Source organism: Lutra lutra, chromosome 5 (assembly GCF_902655055.1).
Source record: "Lutra lutra chromosome 5, mLutLut1.2, whole genome shotgun sequence".
Classification (NCBI taxonomy): Eukaryota; Metazoa; Chordata; class Mammalia; order Carnivora; family Mustelidae; genus Lutra; species Lutra lutra.
In genome coordinates, this window is record NC_062282.1 from 27,872,061 (window position 1) to 27,891,447 (window position 19,387).

Genomic DNA, 19,387 nt, shown 5'->3' on the forward strand with positions numbered 1-19,387 from the left:
TTTGAGTTTTAGGATGGAAGGGGAGGAGCTCCAGGGGGGAGGGGGGTCCTGGAGTGGTTACTGCTTTCACTTTGGACAAGTCCCAGAGCTCCTAGGGCAGGACCTCAGGGAGAAAATTTCCCAGTCCGTGACATAGGGGAGAGAAAAGAAAAGAAGGTGGAAGAGAGAAAAGAGAAAGAAGGCAGGTAAACAAAGTCAAGGCCTTCTGGAGGAGTTTGGTTAGTTTTCTGTTTCAACAGTTTCTTGTTAGTAGGAGTATCTGTCTGTGAGGGTGGTGGTGGCTGTGGGGGGGAGGGGGAGGTTCCAAAAACAGTTGAAGAGGCCAGAGACTGAGAAATGAGGCGTGTGAACCCGAGAGAGAAAAGGAGGATGTGTACGAAGTGAGTGGATGAAGAAATTGCTGTGGTATGGAGAGTCTCTGAGGAGGAGAAGGGGACTATGGGAAGTCCCCTTCCCATAGAAGGTCCTCTCCCATAGAAGGAGAAGGGGCACAAAATAGCTAGGAAGGCTCTGGACAACGGTGCATCCGAGTAGGGAGAGAAGTTGAGACCTGAGGAGTAAGGGTGCTTTATTCTTATGTCTTAATTTTTCTTTTCTTTTCTTTTTTTTTTTTTTAAATCTTTTATTTACTTATTTGACAGAGAGAGATCACAAGCAGGCAGAGAGGCAGGCAGAGAGAGAGGGGTAAGCAGGCTCCCCGCTGAGCAGAGAGCCTGATATGGGGCTCAATCCCAGGACCCTGAGATCATGACCTGAGCCGAATGCAGAGGCTTTAACCCACTGAGCCACCCAGGCGCCCCTATGTTTTAATTTCTAACATTCCCATTTGTCCCTTTTGTGTCCCCCACCCCTCCTATCTCCATAGGCGACTATTTCACATATTTAATATGTGTCTTTTGGTTGGCATGTCTTCTTATAAAACTTGTATTGTGTGGCGTGGATGTGTTCTCAATTTCTAAAAATATGTCCTTTCTCTTTTGCTCAGAGCCATGGTTTTAAGACCCATCCAGGTTGTTCTCAGTACTGTGGCAGACTGAGAGTCAGTGCGCCTGTGTGCGGCAGGGCCTAAGGGGGACAGCGACAAGGGCATTTGGAACTTGGTGGGGGAGGGTCCTGTATGCAGAGGGTGCAGAGGGCTGGAAGAAAGAGGCAGGCTGCTCTGGATTGCTGGAGGGTGGGGGTGGGGTGGGGGTGGTGGGGGAGGAATGGGGGGATGGGAGAGTGGTGGGAGGAATGGGGGCTGAGGGGGGGCTCTAAAAAGCAGCAGAGCTTCTGAGGCTTTTCTTGGGGGTAGCCACAGGCCAAGTACATCTCTATGCGGTCCTAGAATCTTCCCAGTTTATATAGAGGACTTAACTAGGTTAACTGGATTCTTTCTTAGAGTTTCCACCTCTGAGGTAGACCATACAGAGGGTTCCAACCATACTCTCTCCAGGCAGAGCCTTTGGAACCGCTCTCAGTGTGGGAAAGGTGAGCAGAACATACTTTCTAGGTCCTTTCTAGGACAAAGGAGGGATGAGGGAGCTTCTAAGCGCCGGAGTCCAGCTCTGAGGGCCGCAGGAGGTCCCATCCTCTCTAAGACCTCCTGCCCCAGTGGTGGGGGTTGGGTGCACACCATACAAGGGGACCTCTTGCATCCCCTGCAGGGAGGCCATCTGGCTCAGTCATGTTCTCCACGGACATCTAGGAAACATTTTACCCCAAATGCCCAGAGGAGGTGAGGGCCCCAGATAAGCACAGAAAGTGTTTCAAGTTCATTGTGAATTGTCCCCTTCGGCATGGGCTCCCAGCTCCCAGGCCATTCTGTCTTGCGGGCTCTCAGGAGTGGATAGGGCAGCTGGCTGGCCAACGGCCATGTAGGCAAGCCCTTGCTGGGGTGGCCAGTCTGTCGTGCCTCGGCCTGAGGTGAGGACATGTTGAGTTGCTGAAGTCTGGAGTCTTCAGCTCCACTGGGCTGTGATGGTTTTTTTTTTTTTTTTAAATTTTTTTTTTTTTTAATTTATTTGACAGGCAGAGATCCCAAGTAGGCAGAGAGGCAGGCAGAGAGAGAGGGGAGGAAGCAGGCTCCCCGCTGAGCAGAGAGCCCGATGCGGGGCTTGATCCCAGGACTCTGGGATCATGACCCGAGCGGAAGGCAGATGCTTTAACCCACTGAGCCACCCAAGCGCCCCCTGTGATGGGTTTTGTGCTTGTGAACACTGTAGGCTGTAAACTCCTTTGACTTAAGATTTTCTTGGGTTGTCAGCTTAGAGACTGTTGTGGTGAGAGGCACCCAACACCATTGGGGGCTGCCTTGGGTGGGGAAGCCAAACACCGCATGCTCCCTGACTTCAAATTGGGAAGTTGCACCTTCATTACTTAAAGGGAAAACGGGCGCCTGGGTGGCTCAGTCAGTTAAGCATCAAGTTTTGGGTTTTAGTTCAGGCCTCCCTCTCAGCCCTCCTCAGGCTCCCTGCTCAGGAGGGAGTCTGATGGAGAGTCTCTCCTTCTACCCCTCTGCCACTCATGCATGTGTGCGCGCGCGCTCTCTCTCTCTCTCAAATAAATAAATAAATCTTGAAAAACATAAAGGGAAAAACTTTTTTTTCAAGTGAAAACATTTATTCTGATTATCATAATACAGGACACATTCTTTGTGAAAACAGACTCAAGTCTAGAAAAACCCAAGGAAGAAAGGAAAAACCTCAACAGATCTGACCATTATATTTCAGTAAAGAGTCTTCCAGAAATTCTTTATTACATGTGTACACCTGTGTATACACAAACCATTTCATTTCATAACCTGCTTATAGTCAATAATACAGCCTTTTATGCAAAAAATATAGATCTGAGTCACGATTCCTACTTCCTTCACAATATGCTGTCACCTGTTTTATTTGATTTTGGAAAATTCTTTAGCCATAGTCGTTTCAGTATTTCTTCTCCTGATGAGATTTCAATTGCACATATATTACACCTTTTGTAATTGTGCCACAGTCTCAGAGGTTCTGTTATGTTACCCACCCCCCATCTTTTTTTCTTGCTGTGTTTTAATCCAGCAAGTTTCTATTACTCCTCTTCAAGCTCATGGATTCTTTCCTCAGCAGGGTCCTGTCTGCTCATGAGCCCATTGGAGACAGTCTTCATTTCTGTTATAGTGCTTTGGATTCCTAACCTTTCCTTTTGATTCTTTCTGAGAGCTTTCTTCTCTCTGCTTACATTATCCATTTGATACTACGTCATGTCTGCCTTTTCCATTAGAGCCCTTAACATATTAATCATTTTTACTTTAAATTGTTCGATAATTCTAAAATGTGTGTTGTGTCTGAGTCTGATCCTACTTTTTACTTTGCCTCTAAAACTGTATTTTTTTTCCCCTGTCAGTTTAGCATCTCTTGTAACGTTCTGCTGGAAGCTGGACATGTTGCATTGGGTAATAGGATCTCTGGTGAATAAGTCTTTGGTGTGAGGTTTTATGTTAATCTGGTTAGAAGTTGGGATGTGTTTAACATTTGCTGTAGCTGTAAGCGCCAAAGGAATCAAATTCCTGTAGTTTCCTTATTTTTGGATTTCCTGTTGTCTTAGGGCTTCCCTTAAAAACTCCATAAATGGGTTCAAGATCTAGCACCTCTTTGAGTTGTAATTCACCATCATTACACAGGAAACTTAAAATATTATGATTAGATCTCAGTCTTTTAGTGGGTCTATGTCTCTGGACTGGGACTGCCACATGTGTTTCTCCAGTGTGAAAAAAAATAAAACATTTTTTAAACCTCCTACCCTCTACTGTCCTTCCTGGCCTTAGTTTTCCCAATCTATTTCCTTGAAACCTTGACTTCCTTCTTTATTTCTCTCTCATCAGTGAGGTAGGAAACAGAGACGGGGTTGGAGAGGAAGAAATGCCCTTCATGCAGCAGGCACAGGGCTCTGATCTGGTCATTTCCCCCAGAGAAGAGATCTTTACTAAAGTGAAGTCTCTGTGCATATTTCACAATGATTATTTTTCCCCTTCCCCAGCCAGAGGAATGAACGGAGCTTTACAATGACAACTTAATGATATTCCTCCTGTAGGTACAGCTCCTAACACTCTGGGGGGCCTCCAGTGACTCTAGAAACTAGGGAGCTTCTCATTCTCACGCTAGTCCACACTCAGCAATTTGTCCAAACTACTATTTAAGTGTTTCTTCCAGTTATGGCTCCAGTGGCTTCTGTTCCACGTAAAGAAGATCTAGGCTGTGACTTTCAAGATTTGTCTGTATCCCTAGATTTCACAGTGACAAGCCACCCAGCAACTTCAATTCCTTCAGAGGTTCAAGAAAATTCATTCATTTTTCCCTTTGTTCAGCTTCTTCTTGTAAGGATGTTGATGGTTCAGCTATATGCTGAAGAGAAAGTTGGAAGTCTTCATATATTTTACTTAGTAAGTCCCTATCGACAGACAGCTGTATTTATTGCATATCCTAGGACATAGAATTTTGTGCTCTAAATGAACTAGTTCCCGTTTTGGATAAATCCTTGAAGACGGCTTTCCAGGTCAGAACGTCTGTACATTTAAAATGCATTCCAGTAAGAAGGCATCAACTAACACTGCACAAGACTGTTTTCCAAGATGGTGGGTCTTTTTGATCACTTTGGAATTACAGTGATATCCACTGATTCTGAAAGCTGGATGAGGGACAAGCTTAGACTGCCTCAGATCTTCATCCTCTGTCTGAGAATCACTTGAAATAGCAATCTAAGATCTGACCCGAGGTTCACAGGCAACATTACTATTAGACAGATGTTATCTCAGGGACCCCGGGTGGCTCAGTCAGTTAAGCATCTGCCTTTGGCTCAGGTCATGATCCCAGGGTTTTGGGATTGAGTCCTGCATTGGGCTTTTCCCTCTGCCTCTGGCGGCTGCTCCCTCTGCTTGTTCTCGCTCTCTCTCTCTCTCTGACTCTTACAAATAAATAAATAAATAAGTAAATAAATAAATAAATAAATGAAATCTTAAATAAAAATAAACAGGTGTTATCTCTGAGTTATTAGGGACTTTAGGAGACATCTGCTCTGGGTCTTTTTCTTTTTCCTTCACACGGATTAGGTATAATTTTCTCCATTATATATGGGACTGGAAAAGATGAAAAAGGACCCCACTTCACATGACTGGTGACTAAGAGGGGCAGGATGTCAGTTAAGAGGCTTGCCATCTCTATTTCTCATACAATGAATTATTTTGAAGCTTAATATGTTTTATCAGGTAGGAAAATATTGGAATCTCTCCTGGAGAAAGGTAACTGATAATTATGGAAACAATGGGAAAGCCATGGGGAAGTAATGGGGAAAATTATTAACCTGACAAAATTCTGTCAAGTTACTAATTATGGGGATTTTTTTTTTTTTTTGAGCTCAGGTTTGCTAATGATTTATCAGTTAAGTCTGAGTGAACTTTGCTCTTTGATCCTAGTACTTCTGCCAGTGACAGAGCAGGGTCCATCAGAATTATTGAGAATAAATAATACTTTTCTGAAGTGATCGTTTCTCTTTCCTAACTTGCTTAGGAGTCCTGGAGTGGAGGGAAAGGGAAAATTCTGGAAGGATTTCAGATAAAACCCAATGTACTGGAAACCTCATATTTCAGGTATCCTATTTCACTGTGAATGGACTGTGAAGGAGGGCAGGGATAGAGTGCTCAGAATGAAGTAAAGAGACGGCAGGTGAGTTCAAAGAGAACAACTGCATGGAAATGTGCTCCGGTACCAAAACCCTTAGCATTTCATATAGCACTGATTTTCTTGAAAACACTCAAGAAGTTCTCAGAAGTCACATGAAGCAAAGCTGAGCGGTTGACTTTGAAACAGTGGTTGGATTGTACTCTAAACACTTAACACCTCAGATCAGCTGCACAATGGCATAGGATACTACTTCCAGACAAAGGGTAAGGAAAAAATGCATACATTTGCAGTCTCAACAGAAATATAGGAATACATTTTTTTCAGTTTCGTTTTACACACATAGACACAATCAAACTGAAATCCACAAGGACAGAATATAAGTCATTATATAATTATTTTCATTTGTATTACATGATGAGTTTCACGATACATGGATTATCTGTTTTAATGCATCAGACAGTTTGGAACCACGTAAAGCAGTAAAATATAAAATAATATAACAGTTACGTTAAAGTCAGGAATGTTACATGGCCAGTACATCCAATATGACACTGAAAGACAGTCAAAGCATGAGACACGGTAGGTATCTTTCATTTCTAAACAATAAGCAGCTTTGGAGAAAGGACTGTAGGACAAGAAGGGGAGGTAGTTACTTCTGAAAATTCAAATTCCTTTAATTTGTTTATTAGGATGAACTGTTTGGACCAGGCTCATTTGGAATTATTAGACTTAATATTTTTAAAAGCCATTCTGGAGAGCAGGACACACAATGGTTACCTCAGCTTCCCAGACTAGTGTGTGATGCCCAGGAGGACAGAGAGTTCATCATAAGGATTCCTGTATCCTGGCATGGTGCCTGGCACACAGTGCCTGTCAAGCATCACTTAGTAATTGGTCTGGTCCAATAATTGACAGGTAGTTGAGGAAGATCTATATTTAAAAGGAGGATCTTGGGGCATGTGGATGGCTCAGTCGGTTAATGACCCACTCTTGACTTTGGGCCAGGTCTTGATCTCAGGATCCTGGGATGGAGCCATGATTTGGTCTCCAAGCTCAGCAGGGAGTCTGCTTCTCTCTCTCTCTCTCTCCCTTTGCCCCTCCCCCAGCTTCCCTGCCTGCTTGCCCATGCTCACTCTCTCAAACACACAAATAAATCTTAAAAAAAAAAAAAGGTGGGTCGTGAACATCCAAATTAATCTTTTTTTGGTTAAATGCATGGGAGATATTTTATATATATGTATATATATATTTTATATATATGTATTTTGCATAGGGCCCTTAGCAGCTGGACTTTTCCAGTTGCTCATTCCCTTGAATGTTGTAACCAATGTCTCTTCCAGTGGTAGCAGAATGAGTTTCAGTGTAGAATTTGGCTCCCCATAATTGGGCTTGCTCCTGACTGAGAGAAGAGCTGGGAGAAGGCTGAGTGCCTAAATATAGGCACTCAGATACAGTGAATTATCTAACCAGGACCTTTTATTTATATCCTGTTCTTATAATGATTATTACAAAATTGGCTGACTAAAATTACAAATTACAAATTGATTCACGTTGCAAAAGAAAAACAAAGGAAAGTTTCCAGAAGAGCAAAAGGAACTGACTTATCACCTATAGGAAAAAAATCTCAAATAGAATGAAAAAACAAAGTCTAGCTATTTGCTGTTTATAAGATACACTTAAAACATAGTGACTCTGAACAATTGAAAGTAAGAAGATGGAAAGAGACCCACAATAGAATTAATCAGTGGAAAAAAAGCTAGTGGAGAAATATTAATATCAAAAAAAGAGACAAAACATCATTAAGGACAAAGAATATCATATTTAACAATGATAGACATAATTCATTAGGAAGATTGAACATTTAAATCTATATATACTTAATAATATAGCCTCAACACAAAAACTGATAGAATTACAAAGAGAAAGGGGAATTTCCATAATCCTAGATGATTGTAACTTACTTACAAATCACCTCAAAAAATTATATCTCAAGTAGCAAAAGAGATGAATCTTATGAACACAAAAATCTTAAAATAAAATTTTAGCAAGTTGAATAAAGCAAAGTTTGTAAAAATACATCATAATGAAGTAGAATTCATTCCAAGAACATGAGACTAATTTAGCATTAAAGCCTTTCTCCAAATTAATTCTGTAATAATTTATATATTAACCAAATAAAAGGGGAAAGCCACATTTTTGTATCAGTAGGTGTAGAAAAAAAATTGTTGTTAGTAGATGTAGAGCTTTTAACACCAATTTGAGATACAAAATCCATACCAAATTAGGAATGAAAGGAATTTCCTTAATATATCTGAGAGTATCTGTAAAAATATATAGGAAACCCTATGCTTAATGGCGAACTTTTGGTAAAATTCTCTTTAAAGTCAGGATCAAGAAAGAATATCCACTACCTTCAACATCCTACTGGAAATCCAACCCCAAGAAATAGATCAGGAAGAAGATACAAGAGATGTATATACTGGAAAAGAAGAAACAAAGTTGTTAACATTCTGATGATATTTGTAAACTACCATAGTTGTAAAAATGGAAAACCCAAGAAAACTTACAGACTACAAGAACTAATACTTAGAGTTCAATGAGGTTTCAGAACTCAGAATCGATATTTAGAAATTGTGGTTTCTATATATAAACAACAACTTCTCAGAATAAAATAATTTAAAAAAAAAGATACCATTTACAATAGCAACAAAAATTTTATAGTGCCTATGAATGAATCTACTAAAACACAAGCAGATATTTATGAAGGATAGCATAAAATTTTAGTATATACCACAGACAATGAAGCGGTAAACCATGTTCATTATTAGGACACAATAGTATAAAGGTCTCAATTCTTCCAGAATTAACACAAAAATTCAATTAACAAAATCTAATTCCTAACACAATTTTTAAAAAAGTTGATAAGCTTATCTCAAAATTCACATGATGAATAAATGTCAAGAACAGCCAGAAAAATCCCGAAGAAGAGATGGAGGTATAGGAATTAATATACCAGATAACAAGACTGCATAAAACTGGGGTACTTAAAACAGGAAATATCAGGGCATAGATAGATGAACCAAGCACTGGGCTGGAAGAGAAGTCTAGATGGAAGATTCAGACATATGTAGAAACTTGTAGATGACAAAGATGACATAAAAGATAAGCAGGTACAGGACGAATTAATTAGGACAATGAAAGTTAAAACAGCAACAGTGTATCATTGAATGCTCATCAAATTGTCAAACATCTGAAAATATCAGGTAATGATTAAGGAAGGAATGGAATCATCCGCACAGCTGTTGGTGATGTATATGGGTACAGCTGCTTTGGAGAACAATTTATCAATAGTATCAATAAGTGTCTCTGTATTCATTGACCACTGTCACATAAACAGGATATGTTTTTCCACTTTACGCATCTCAGTACTTCTTGAGATCAGAGCAGAGATCAAAGGAATGGAGGCAGATAAGACAATAAAGGGCATGTGGTATTGTGTTATGTACATCTCTTAGCCATAAACTCAGAACACCGAATAGATTACAGATTCACTTTGCCCAATAAAATTTGGGTTTCACAGGCTACTGTTGGCATTTTGTGGAATCCTGAGATGCCCAGACCTCTGGAAATGTCCTATTTCCTATTTTTTTCATTTTATTGAAGTGCACAATTGCAGGATTGTAGTTGTCCTTGGAGAGGGAGGGGTAGAGAATTTGGTTACTGAGAGATATGTACTATTGCATCTGTGATGCTTTGCTTTTTTTTTTTTTTTAAGGCCAGGAATAGATAGAGTAAAATGTTAGTATTTGTGAAATTCGGTGTTGGTAAATGTGTCTTTGTTATATCCCCCTCTGTAACTTTCAAGTGTGTATGAACTACTTTATGCAATCAATAGAAGATGATAAGTGGGAGATTAAATCATTGCTGAAGTTTTAGGTGAAGACAGGATAATTCTAGGTAGGAGGAATAGAACAAAAGAAAATGCGGATTTGGGGGCATTGAGATTTGTGGTTTAAACTTCATTTGGGAAAGTTGATTGTGTATCAGATTTGGGAACTCTCCTTTCGGTCATTCTTGGTTGTTCCCAGAAGGCCCAAGGAACTTCTGAATGTTTCCAAGCATATTTGCATTTTTTAGGCTCTGGTCTGGCATATGAATAAAGACTGGGTGATCTTGAGGGCAGTGGAAAAGGAAGATGTAGTACTTAGCTGAGTTGGAAGCAAGATGTCAATTTTGATTTAGATTTATTAAAAAAAAATACAGAGGTGTTGAAAGATAAGCATAAAAGGGCATGCCTGAAGTAAATCTCTTTGAAGAGTGTTCTAAGACAAATACTGCAGCATATGACTATGTGTTTTATTTCCAGAAGGACTTAGCATGTCATTTTCCCCTTCATTTGTTTCTTTATTGTTTTGAGAGAGAGGGCAGAAGGAGAGGGGGAGAGAGAATCTCCAGTAGATTCTCTGCTGAGTTTGGTGCCCTTGGTGGGACTGGATTTCACAACCCTGAGATCAAGACCTGAGCTGAAATCAGGATCTGAGCTAAAATCAGGAGTTGCAGGCTTAATCAACTGAGCCACCCATGCGCCCTTTTCCCTTCTTTTAAAAAAACACATCCTGGGGTGCGTGGGTGGCTCAGAGGGTTAAGCCTCTGCCTTCAGCTCAGGTCATGATCCCAGGGTCCTGGGATGGAGCTCCACATCAGACTCCCTGCTCAGCAGGGAGCTTGCTTCTCCCTCTCCCTCTTCTGCTCCCCACCACTTGCGCTCTCTTTCTCTATAAATAAAAAAAATCTTAAAAAAAAGACATCCTAATAAAGTGTTGAAGCAAAGGAAAAACTTCTTAAAGTTGTATTTTCATAAAATACTTGTTTGACATGTATATAGAAAGATCCTCCAAAACCGTTGCTTAGGAAGTAATTTATTGTTTCGGTTTAAACTAAGCATCGTTACCATTGCAAAAGAGGTTGCTCTAAAGAAAGATAGAAAAATACACCATAAGGTTACATAGTTCAGTAACAATATCAATATTGATCACGTTAAGTAAAACTACCGGCAAGCGTCATCTAAGCTTATCTTGGAATTTTTAATAATTTACGGAGTGAATGGGTGTCACCTTAAAAAACACCTGTGACATTTTACAAATTCTTTCAAACACATTTATAAACACAGTAATATAAATTCTTGTGCTCCCTTTTCTTATCCCAGTGTTCACCAACCCACATCCATGTAGTGCTTTATTCGCCTGATGTCTTCTAGACTTTCCTTAAAAAAAAAAAAAAATCACATTCATAAAAATATCTGTGCTTCAAGGCTGTTTGTCAGCCGAAGTTTGAATGTGAACCTGATCATAATAAGAGAAAAATGCTTGAGACTTATGCTGGCAGCAAAGTCCAGGGTGAGGTGGGATAGGAGGCAGAGGTTGTGGGTAAAAGAATTCCGCTGTAGGTGTCAAGATCTCCAAAGTAGGATGTGCTTTTCCAATCTCAAGAATGGGTTCAGTCTCACCTGCATGGTTTGGAGGGACTCTCAGAGGTAAATGCAGCAGAAATCTGCTTCCCTGGCCTTTGAGGTCTTTTTCTGGGCCTTTTCAATCAACCTATTTCCTATATCCCTGCCCAGTCCCACCCTACCCCCAACCCGCAACACTTCAAGATTGTTATTAAATGGAAGCTCTATCTCTCTGTCCCTAAAAGATAGGGAATATGTAGAATGTATACCACTTGGTTAGTAAATTGTAGGAAGTCTGGTGAGGTTAAGGTTTTCAGATGGGATTCTGACAAGAAGTGGTAAAATAGGATTTGTTTTCTTGCAGGACGTGCATTCTATTATCCTGGGAAATTGGCTACATATTTCTTCTCCTGCTCATCACTAATTATATGAATGTTGTGTCTGGTGACTGACACTCCGAATTTTTCATTTAGAAGTAAAAGTGTGCCCAAGAATTAAAGCATGTGTTACCAACATAAACATGGTCTGTGGTTCTTCAATGGAGGCCATCTTGGAACGTGCTACTCATGTAAGAAACTCCTCATTGTTCTTGTGAGACAGGGTATGAAAGAATTTGGAGGCAGAGAAGAATCTGTAAAGCAGATCCCCACACTATTCCATAATTTTTCATACAAGCATGGACAGTAGGTGAAGGTTTCTAGATATAGACCCATTAAAAAGAAAAGATTATCATTTTACACTTAATACGATGATTTTATTTTGTCAGAAACAATTGTTAGTAATGTGGACAAATCATCCCATTCAAAAGGATGCCATTTTAAAAAATCGTTTGGTCTTTCCTTTGTTTCGCAATATTTAAGAGAGTTTCTTATGTTGCTCATTCCATCTCACTTTATTTTTTAGCAGCTTCTCTTGTAAAAGTGATGGGGTGGAGGAAGGAAAGTGTATTTTGCAATCATATGGAAAGACGAAGACAAAGGAGGAAATTGTTTTGGTTCAACGTATACCAACAGTTGCCAGATTATAGATCCCTTAGTAGCAAAAATGCTTCCAGAAAATTGTTTCAGACACACACATGTTATTCTGCTTATTTACTCATCAAATAAAAATAAAGGAAGGGTAGGCAAGGGAAATAAACATTTATTGAGCCAGGCACTGGACTGGGTATTGTCAATAACATGAATAGAAATATAACGACCATATCATATGGGGATGTCTAAGATTTTGTTTGGCAAGCATTGTTTTTGGCGTGCAGTAAAAGTGAGGATGTTATGACAATAGCAGTTAGCTTAATCTTCCATACTACTGGCAAGGATTTAATGGTCCAGGTTGTCCCCTTGAAACGGAAGGAGGCAAACAAATAAATCCATGGAAAACAGAAAGTACAATGTGCAATAACCGAAATCTTACAGAATTAAAAATTCAAGATAAATCAGACAACTATAGTCCTCTAAAATTCTTTAAAGCAAGCAAGAAAAAAAGTAGGCATTACAATAAATACAAGCAGAAATGTGTTTTTAAATCAAAACAAGACTATTTCTGATATATGGCTGACTTTTCCCATACCATTAGATATTTGATGGCTAAAATCAAATAAGGAAAATATTTATTTCTAGGGATGTTAGGGAAGTCATATTGTGAGAAATATCATTATCATGGCTTTGGGTAACCACCTCGAGGTGACTCATCATTCGGAAAGAAATCTGCACTCTGTGGTTTTGTTGGTCTTTCCTCTGGTGATTTACTAAGTATTCTTTCTGGCCTTTATTCGTCAGCCAGTTTTTATAAAATGTAGAAGTGGTTATTGAGAAAACCTAGCATAAACCTACAAAGTGGTGAATTAGAAGGTGTATTCTCATGTAAAAACAAAACAAAACAAAACAATAAACCAAACCCAAACCAACCCCCAGCAACTTACTGTAACAATCACTTCTAATTTCCCACTTCATGTTGAAGAATTTTGCTTGGTATTTCCTAGGGAGAGAGGTAGTGAGAGATCCGAAAATATGGAAACTTGCTATTACATAGTCTTTGCTTCAATATGGCTTTACAAGAAGACACAGGTCACACAACAGGCTGGTTCTAGATTGCTTTGGTTTCCACATGAGACTCTTATGAAATTGTTTAAAATTAACGATCAAGCACAAAAGCAAGCCTCATGATGCAAATAACACTCAAGAAGTTCTCAGAAGTCACATAAAGCAAAGCTGAGCAGTTGACTTTGAAACAGTGGTTGGATTGTACTCTAACACCTCAGATCAGCTTAACACCTCAGATCACTGCACAATGGCATAGGATACTACTTCCAGACAAAGGGTAAGGAAAAAATGCGTACATTCACAGTCTCAACAGAAATATATGATTACACTTTTTTCAGTTTCGTTTTACAAACACAGACATAATCAAACAAATCCACAAGGACAGATTATAAGTCATTATATAATTATTTTCATTTGTATTACATGATGAGTTTCACGATACACGGATTATCTGTTTTAATGCATCGGACAGTTTGGAACCACGTAAAGCAGTATAATATAAAATAATATAACAGTTACGTTAAACTCAGGAACAATCACATGGCCAATACATCCAATATGCCACTGAAAGACAGTCAAAGCATGGGACGTGGTAGGTATCTTTCATTTCTAAACAATAAGCAGCTTTGGAGAAAGGACTGTAGGACAAGAAGGGGAGGTAGTTACTTCTGAAAATTCAAAAACATCTTACCAGAAATTTTATAAAACAAATTATTTTTCAGAGGTATCTTTGCCATACAGATTTTTGATGTCAGATTAACATATTAACAAGATTTTTATTCTTCAGGATTTGTAAAATTTGCATGGAGAAACTCAGATGGTGTTTTGAAGTTTATCCAGGTGAAGCATAATTTAAATGTAATTATTAAAGGTTATTTTTGATGTTACTCCTTCCCTCAGCAAAGGTTTTAAGGGTTTTTGCTCTTTTATTTAATCAGGAGCAGGTAAAAAGTTAATTAATAGAATACCATTGTCTAAGGGTCTCTGTATTCATTGACCACAGTCACATAAACAGGATATGTTTTTCCACTTTACACATCTCAGTACTTCTTGAGATCAGAGCAGAGATCAAAGGAATGGAGGCAGATAAGACAATAAAGGGCATGTGGTATTGTGTTATGTACATCTCTTAGCCATAAACTCAGAACACCGAATAGATTACAGATTCACTTTGCCCAATAAAATTTGGGTTTCACAGGCTATTGTTGGCATTTTGTGGAATCCTGAGATGCCCAGACCTCTGGAAATGTCCTATTTCCTATTTTTTTCATTTTATTGAAGTAGATACTATGATGATCTCAGACCCCTAATCACTTCACTGAAAGACACAAGCCTAGGGAGAGAACTATTTGATTTGGATTGTATCTGGTAATCATGGATTAAGTCCAGGTCCTAATTATAAATAGAACTTCTGGTTACAGCATAGGTTCTCGAGCAATCATTTTGTATTTTTAAATTTCTACCTAAGACTTCCAGAACTGAGTCATCAATGTACATTTATGGCCTTTGAATTAATGAAGCAGTTAATGAATTGAGTTAGCAATTTCTAACTATGCAAATCTCTAAATGAGGTGACTAATGACCCTCAATGTACAACGTGGTATCTGTGTGGCTGATTTAACATCTGAGCTCATCCTCTGAGGGGGCCAAGGTCATTGCTGATGAATGACTTAGTTTTTAGTGGATCCTATGGTTGCTAGTGTACATAATTGACTCTCAGAAACAAATACATGCCCTAGAGCAGACGAGCAAAAGGCTACAAGTACAGAAAGCTAAGAAGAGAAGAAGAAGCCAGGATGTTAAAACAAAACAACCTGACTTGGACCAACAGATGTCTATCGTTCTCTTAAGCTTTGTGACAATGCACGTTATCAGGTTAAGGGCACGTCAGCAATACTTTCTTGCATTGCACCTGCGTCTTTGAAACCTTGGATTTTACTATTGTGCTTGAGCCGAAAAAGCAAAACAAGAAATTTGTCCACTGAAGCACACACAAGGCTTTCATCAATGGGAAATCTATGTTAGTGACACTGGGGAGGGTAATGCAGAGTCACTTGCATTTTTTCTGTATGCATACAAGCTTCCACTGTGCATGCATTGTCCTTTTTAGGCCCAGGCATGCGATTTGAAGCCTTTCAAAAGCATATCAATATGTTTTTAAATTGAGGAGTCTCGATTCACGGGGTGGAGGAGCCGGCATATCCTTAAATCCTATCAATTTCTCGTTAGACAAAATAAGTTACACTATTCACATCAGCTCTATGGAAATTCATTTAAGCAATAAATACAAAAATCTGCGGAACAGTTGCTGGTTGGACCTTGGATCATTTTGTCATTCCCTTTCTGGTTTCTCCATTCTTTTACATAAAACAAGTAAAATTTACTTTCCAATCTATACGCTTTTCTTGCAAAAACAGAACTTTTTTTTTAAATAAAAGTAAAGAAAGGCACTTTGTAAACTATATACAAATCTGTTTCTTTCTTGTCCACACTAAGGAGATAGAGAAGACAATAAAGGCAGGGCCAAGTCTTTCTGCAAATGACTATACCCATGGAGAATCTTGAGAAAGGGCCAGATCTCTTCCACAGCCAAACCACATCCCGGAGCTCTTGAACTCATGGCTTCTCTGATTCAGTTGGGCACTACAGGACAAGGGGTCAAACTACTGATTCAGGTGGTAAGGGACTGAACCATGTTGGACCAAACCAGCGAAAGCAACTTTTTGGTACATACCCACCTACCAGGGGCCTTAGGCACTTAGGAAAATGGACATTCTGTTAAATGTCAGGGATGCAGCTGATAATAACTTGGGTTCACGCCGAGGTGCCTTAAATCCATTCGTTAAAACTGACCAGAGAACATTTTGTGGTTGGGGTTAGAAGATTCCATAAATCACCCATTGGCTAGCCCGTCTCTATGTGCTTTGTAATTTGAATATTTAGGTGTTTGTTTATAAAACCATGACTTTTTATAATTCAGAGTGTATGGCTCTGTAAAAACCAACCATGCAATAGTGGTTTAAATTCATCAGAAAGAAATAAAAACCAGAAGCCACTTCTTTCTAAAAATCAAAGGCTCATTCGGTATGTCTTAAAAAAAAAAAAAAAAAAAAAAACCAAAACAGCTCATGCATCTTCCCTCTACACACATACTTACATGTTTTCTTAGACACTGATGCTGTATCTACATAATTTATAGCATGCTTGTGTCATATGTTAAGACCGACTAGAACTGATGATTTAAAAGTGAAATCAGAAGAGCCCATCCCTGGAAAATGCTTGTGTGTCTCTGATGAAAGGCAATGATTAGTTAGCTTACTTATGATCAAAGCACTGGGTAAATTATCTTTGCTGGAAAATATTCAATGAGTCATGGAATCAAGGAGCCAGAGTTTGAAAGGATAGTAGAGATGATTGGCCTGACATTTTCTTCAGAGGAAACTGAGGCCCAGGAAAGGCAATTGTTCTGTCGAAGGCAACAGAGCCAGGACTGGAACCTGGGTCTCTTGACCCCCACGTCTGGATCCTTCCACTGTACCAGCTGTCTCCTTGATAGGAAATATGCCAGAAGATGAAAAAAGAATCCCACTTGATTCTAATAAAGGGTGTTAATTGACCATGGAATTGTAACCTTGGCTTACTTAGTAAGTGGCTAACTGGGGTATTTTGGAGATTTACTTCAAGGTGAGTCTTTCACCATAACATTTTTTTCCCCCCACACATGCCGAGTCATATGCCAAACAGGTTATTTTTGAATTTTCAAATTATCAGAGTGATTGATGTACATTTTGGAGGAGAATGGACTATTTTGGGAGAAGTTTGGTCTGGACTGGCTTGGAAAGGTAAAGTTTTGGCAGAGTCTATCCCAGGTGGAGTATATTCCCTAGCCCTCTTGGAGTTGTATGTACTTTTGCAAAGTTATCGTCTATCACCCTATAAATTTGAACCCTAGATGGATTTTTCAAAAAGTGTGCCTTCTCCTTACATAGAGGGTCACTGTGTACAAGTGAGACTTGACCTGTATTTCTGAGAGAGGATTGTTTCTGGGCACTAATACACCTTTAGCGGAAGTGGTCACCTGGGACAGTGCTTCTCAAACTTCCTTGTGCACATGATTCATCTGAGGACCATGGTAAGATTGGGATTCTTTAGGTCTGGGGCAGGGGATCAGAGAGTCTGCATTTCCAGGCACGGTCAGGCGATGCTGAGACAGCTGGTCCTCAGGGCCTACTTTGAGTAGGAAGGGCCTAGGGCACTGGAGGAACTTGGGCAATTTTCCCAAATGTTCCCCTCACTCTTAATGCTGGTCTATATTGGGAGAAGAGAACTCAGATCGATTTACTCTGGCATTTCTGGAAGCCCTAGTGATGTGTTCAGTTGCAAACATCAGGGCCATGGCAGAGTCCGGTTCCTGTCAGCACGGGCTTGCTGGGGGTTGGCTATTCAACTCCCAGAGTGGAGTTCCTATTCCCTACGTCCAGCTAGTGAGTGAACACACAGAATGGCTTTGCCATCAGATGAAATGAAAAACAGAGGGAGGCAGTTTCATGAGTCACAAATGCTCTCTTTTAAAATGGAGATCCGGGCGTTTGAATGCCCTCTTCTCTCTCTGGAAGGCTGCCCTTGGAACCGACGTGGGGATTCTTGCTACCAGACCCTGCCTTTGTAGCTGTTGCCACCACTCCACAGATGCCTGCCTCCTTAGAACTTGTATTTGAACGCTTCTGGGGTGAGTCCTGTCTCTGCCTCTGCCAAGGTTTTGCAAATGGATTTACTTCAGAGAGATACTAACTCCTGGCTTTGCTTACATTTTCTTGGCTGCCCAGAATTTCTCAGAACACCCAAACCAGAAAAACCCTCTCTCTAAAACAGTACGTGAGAGGTCATGGCTCACCTTTTCATGGTGGTTTTATGACTATTTACCCGGAGAAGAGCAGAAGCCCCAGAGTAGCCCTAAAATGACAGAAGTGATTTCTAGTCTGTGAAAAGCCCTAAACTTTCTAGGCTGGCGACTGTTCAAAGTATCACACAGATAAAAAGAATCAGATAAACTATAGTACGCTGTGCTGGAAATTGAATGTACTTCCTATTCCTCAGTGGGCTGTGGGTTGCTATGGCGTTTTACTCCACAAACAGGGACGGCATATACTACTACGTACTGCAAATACTCATTATAACCTCAGAGCAGAAAATACCGTACCCACTAAATACGTAAACAGCTATACTGGGAAGATAGAAAATAGTCTTTTATTTTACCTAAGTGATAGAAAAATAGTCTTCAAAAATACATTGTGAAACTTACGGGTTTATATTAAAGTAGAATTTGTATGTACAGTAAGGCAGTATTTCCATTAGCATCCTGCTGTGATTATCTTTTAAAATTAGTCTTTGGGGATTTGTTTTTTTTTTTTTTTTTTTTAACCTAACAGGAGACTAGGGTGTATAATAAATGATCTCTTATGCTGAAATGAAACAGGAAAACATTTTAGAAGAATTTAACCACGTGAAACTCATTTACCTGCCATGTTAGAAAATTTCACTTTCCAAAACTATTTTCTCTAGAGGCTTCAGAAGAAAATACAATTTAGGGGGAGGGAAAAAAAATCCATACTTATTAACAAACTCAAACCATTTTAAGAAAAAACCGGAGGCATCATTTTGGCTTGCATATTGGCAATGTATCACTAAGGGGATAGGAACCCATGTAAACAACGTGTCCAGTCTTCTGGAATGCATTCTTTCTTCAAACGGGTCATATTTGGTTAATCCGAATAAAATGAAAGAGGAGTGCAAAATTAAGCAAAGGTCAAGCAAAGGTTTGTTGGTTTCCAAAAGCGGTTTTCATGGCATTTTTCTCACATCTATCATCTTCCTGTGGTAAACAACTGTGAGTATTTCATTTCCTTCTGTCACATGTCAAATCATGAAAGCCCCTTCCAGAGGATATATTTAATGGCGCTGTCCCTCAAGAATACTAAACGGTGTGCTTTTATTTCATTGAACACATAATTTTATAACTAACAGAAAAAAAGTCAATCTACAAATCACAGGAGACAAAACGATTTGTTCTGGAATCAGCTGTTGGAGAAAGAGGCAGCTGGTTGAAAATGGTGCATGACGAGCGAACTATGGGCTGTATAGTGTCATTCTAACCACATTCTCCAGCATTCTCTAGTAGGGTGCATTTCCCGTACTTTGTAGTGTTACCTGAAAAAAAAAATCACATTTTAACCAATCATTCCGTGAATCAAGTTATCACTGGA

General features: G+C 39.6%; 1 protein-coding gene and 1 long non-coding RNA gene across 3 annotated transcripts in view; one reads left to right on the plus strand and one right to left on the minus strand.

Annotated features, from left to right (window-relative positions):
- The first annotated feature begins 96 nt into the window (after positions 1-96).
- LOC125100358 (uncharacterized) lies at positions 97-13,859 on the plus strand. The gene is made up of 3 exons (XR_007127514.1): positions 97-218; positions 5,523-6,281; positions 13,783-13,859. It is a non-coding gene; the product is annotated as an uncharacterized LOC125100358 (long non-coding RNA).
- PRLR (prolactin receptor) overlaps positions 10,540-19,387 on the minus strand; it is a 180,090-nt gene continuing 171,242 nt past the window's right edge. For both annotated transcript variants that reach the window (XM_047730518.1, XM_047730519.1), the window contains exon 11: positions 10,540-19,331. In XM_047730518.1, the coding sequence (XP_047586474.1) occupies positions 19,273-19,331 (59 nt within the window). In that variant the 3' untranslated portion in view covers positions 10,540-19,272. The remainder of the gene's footprint in view (positions 19,332-19,387) is intronic.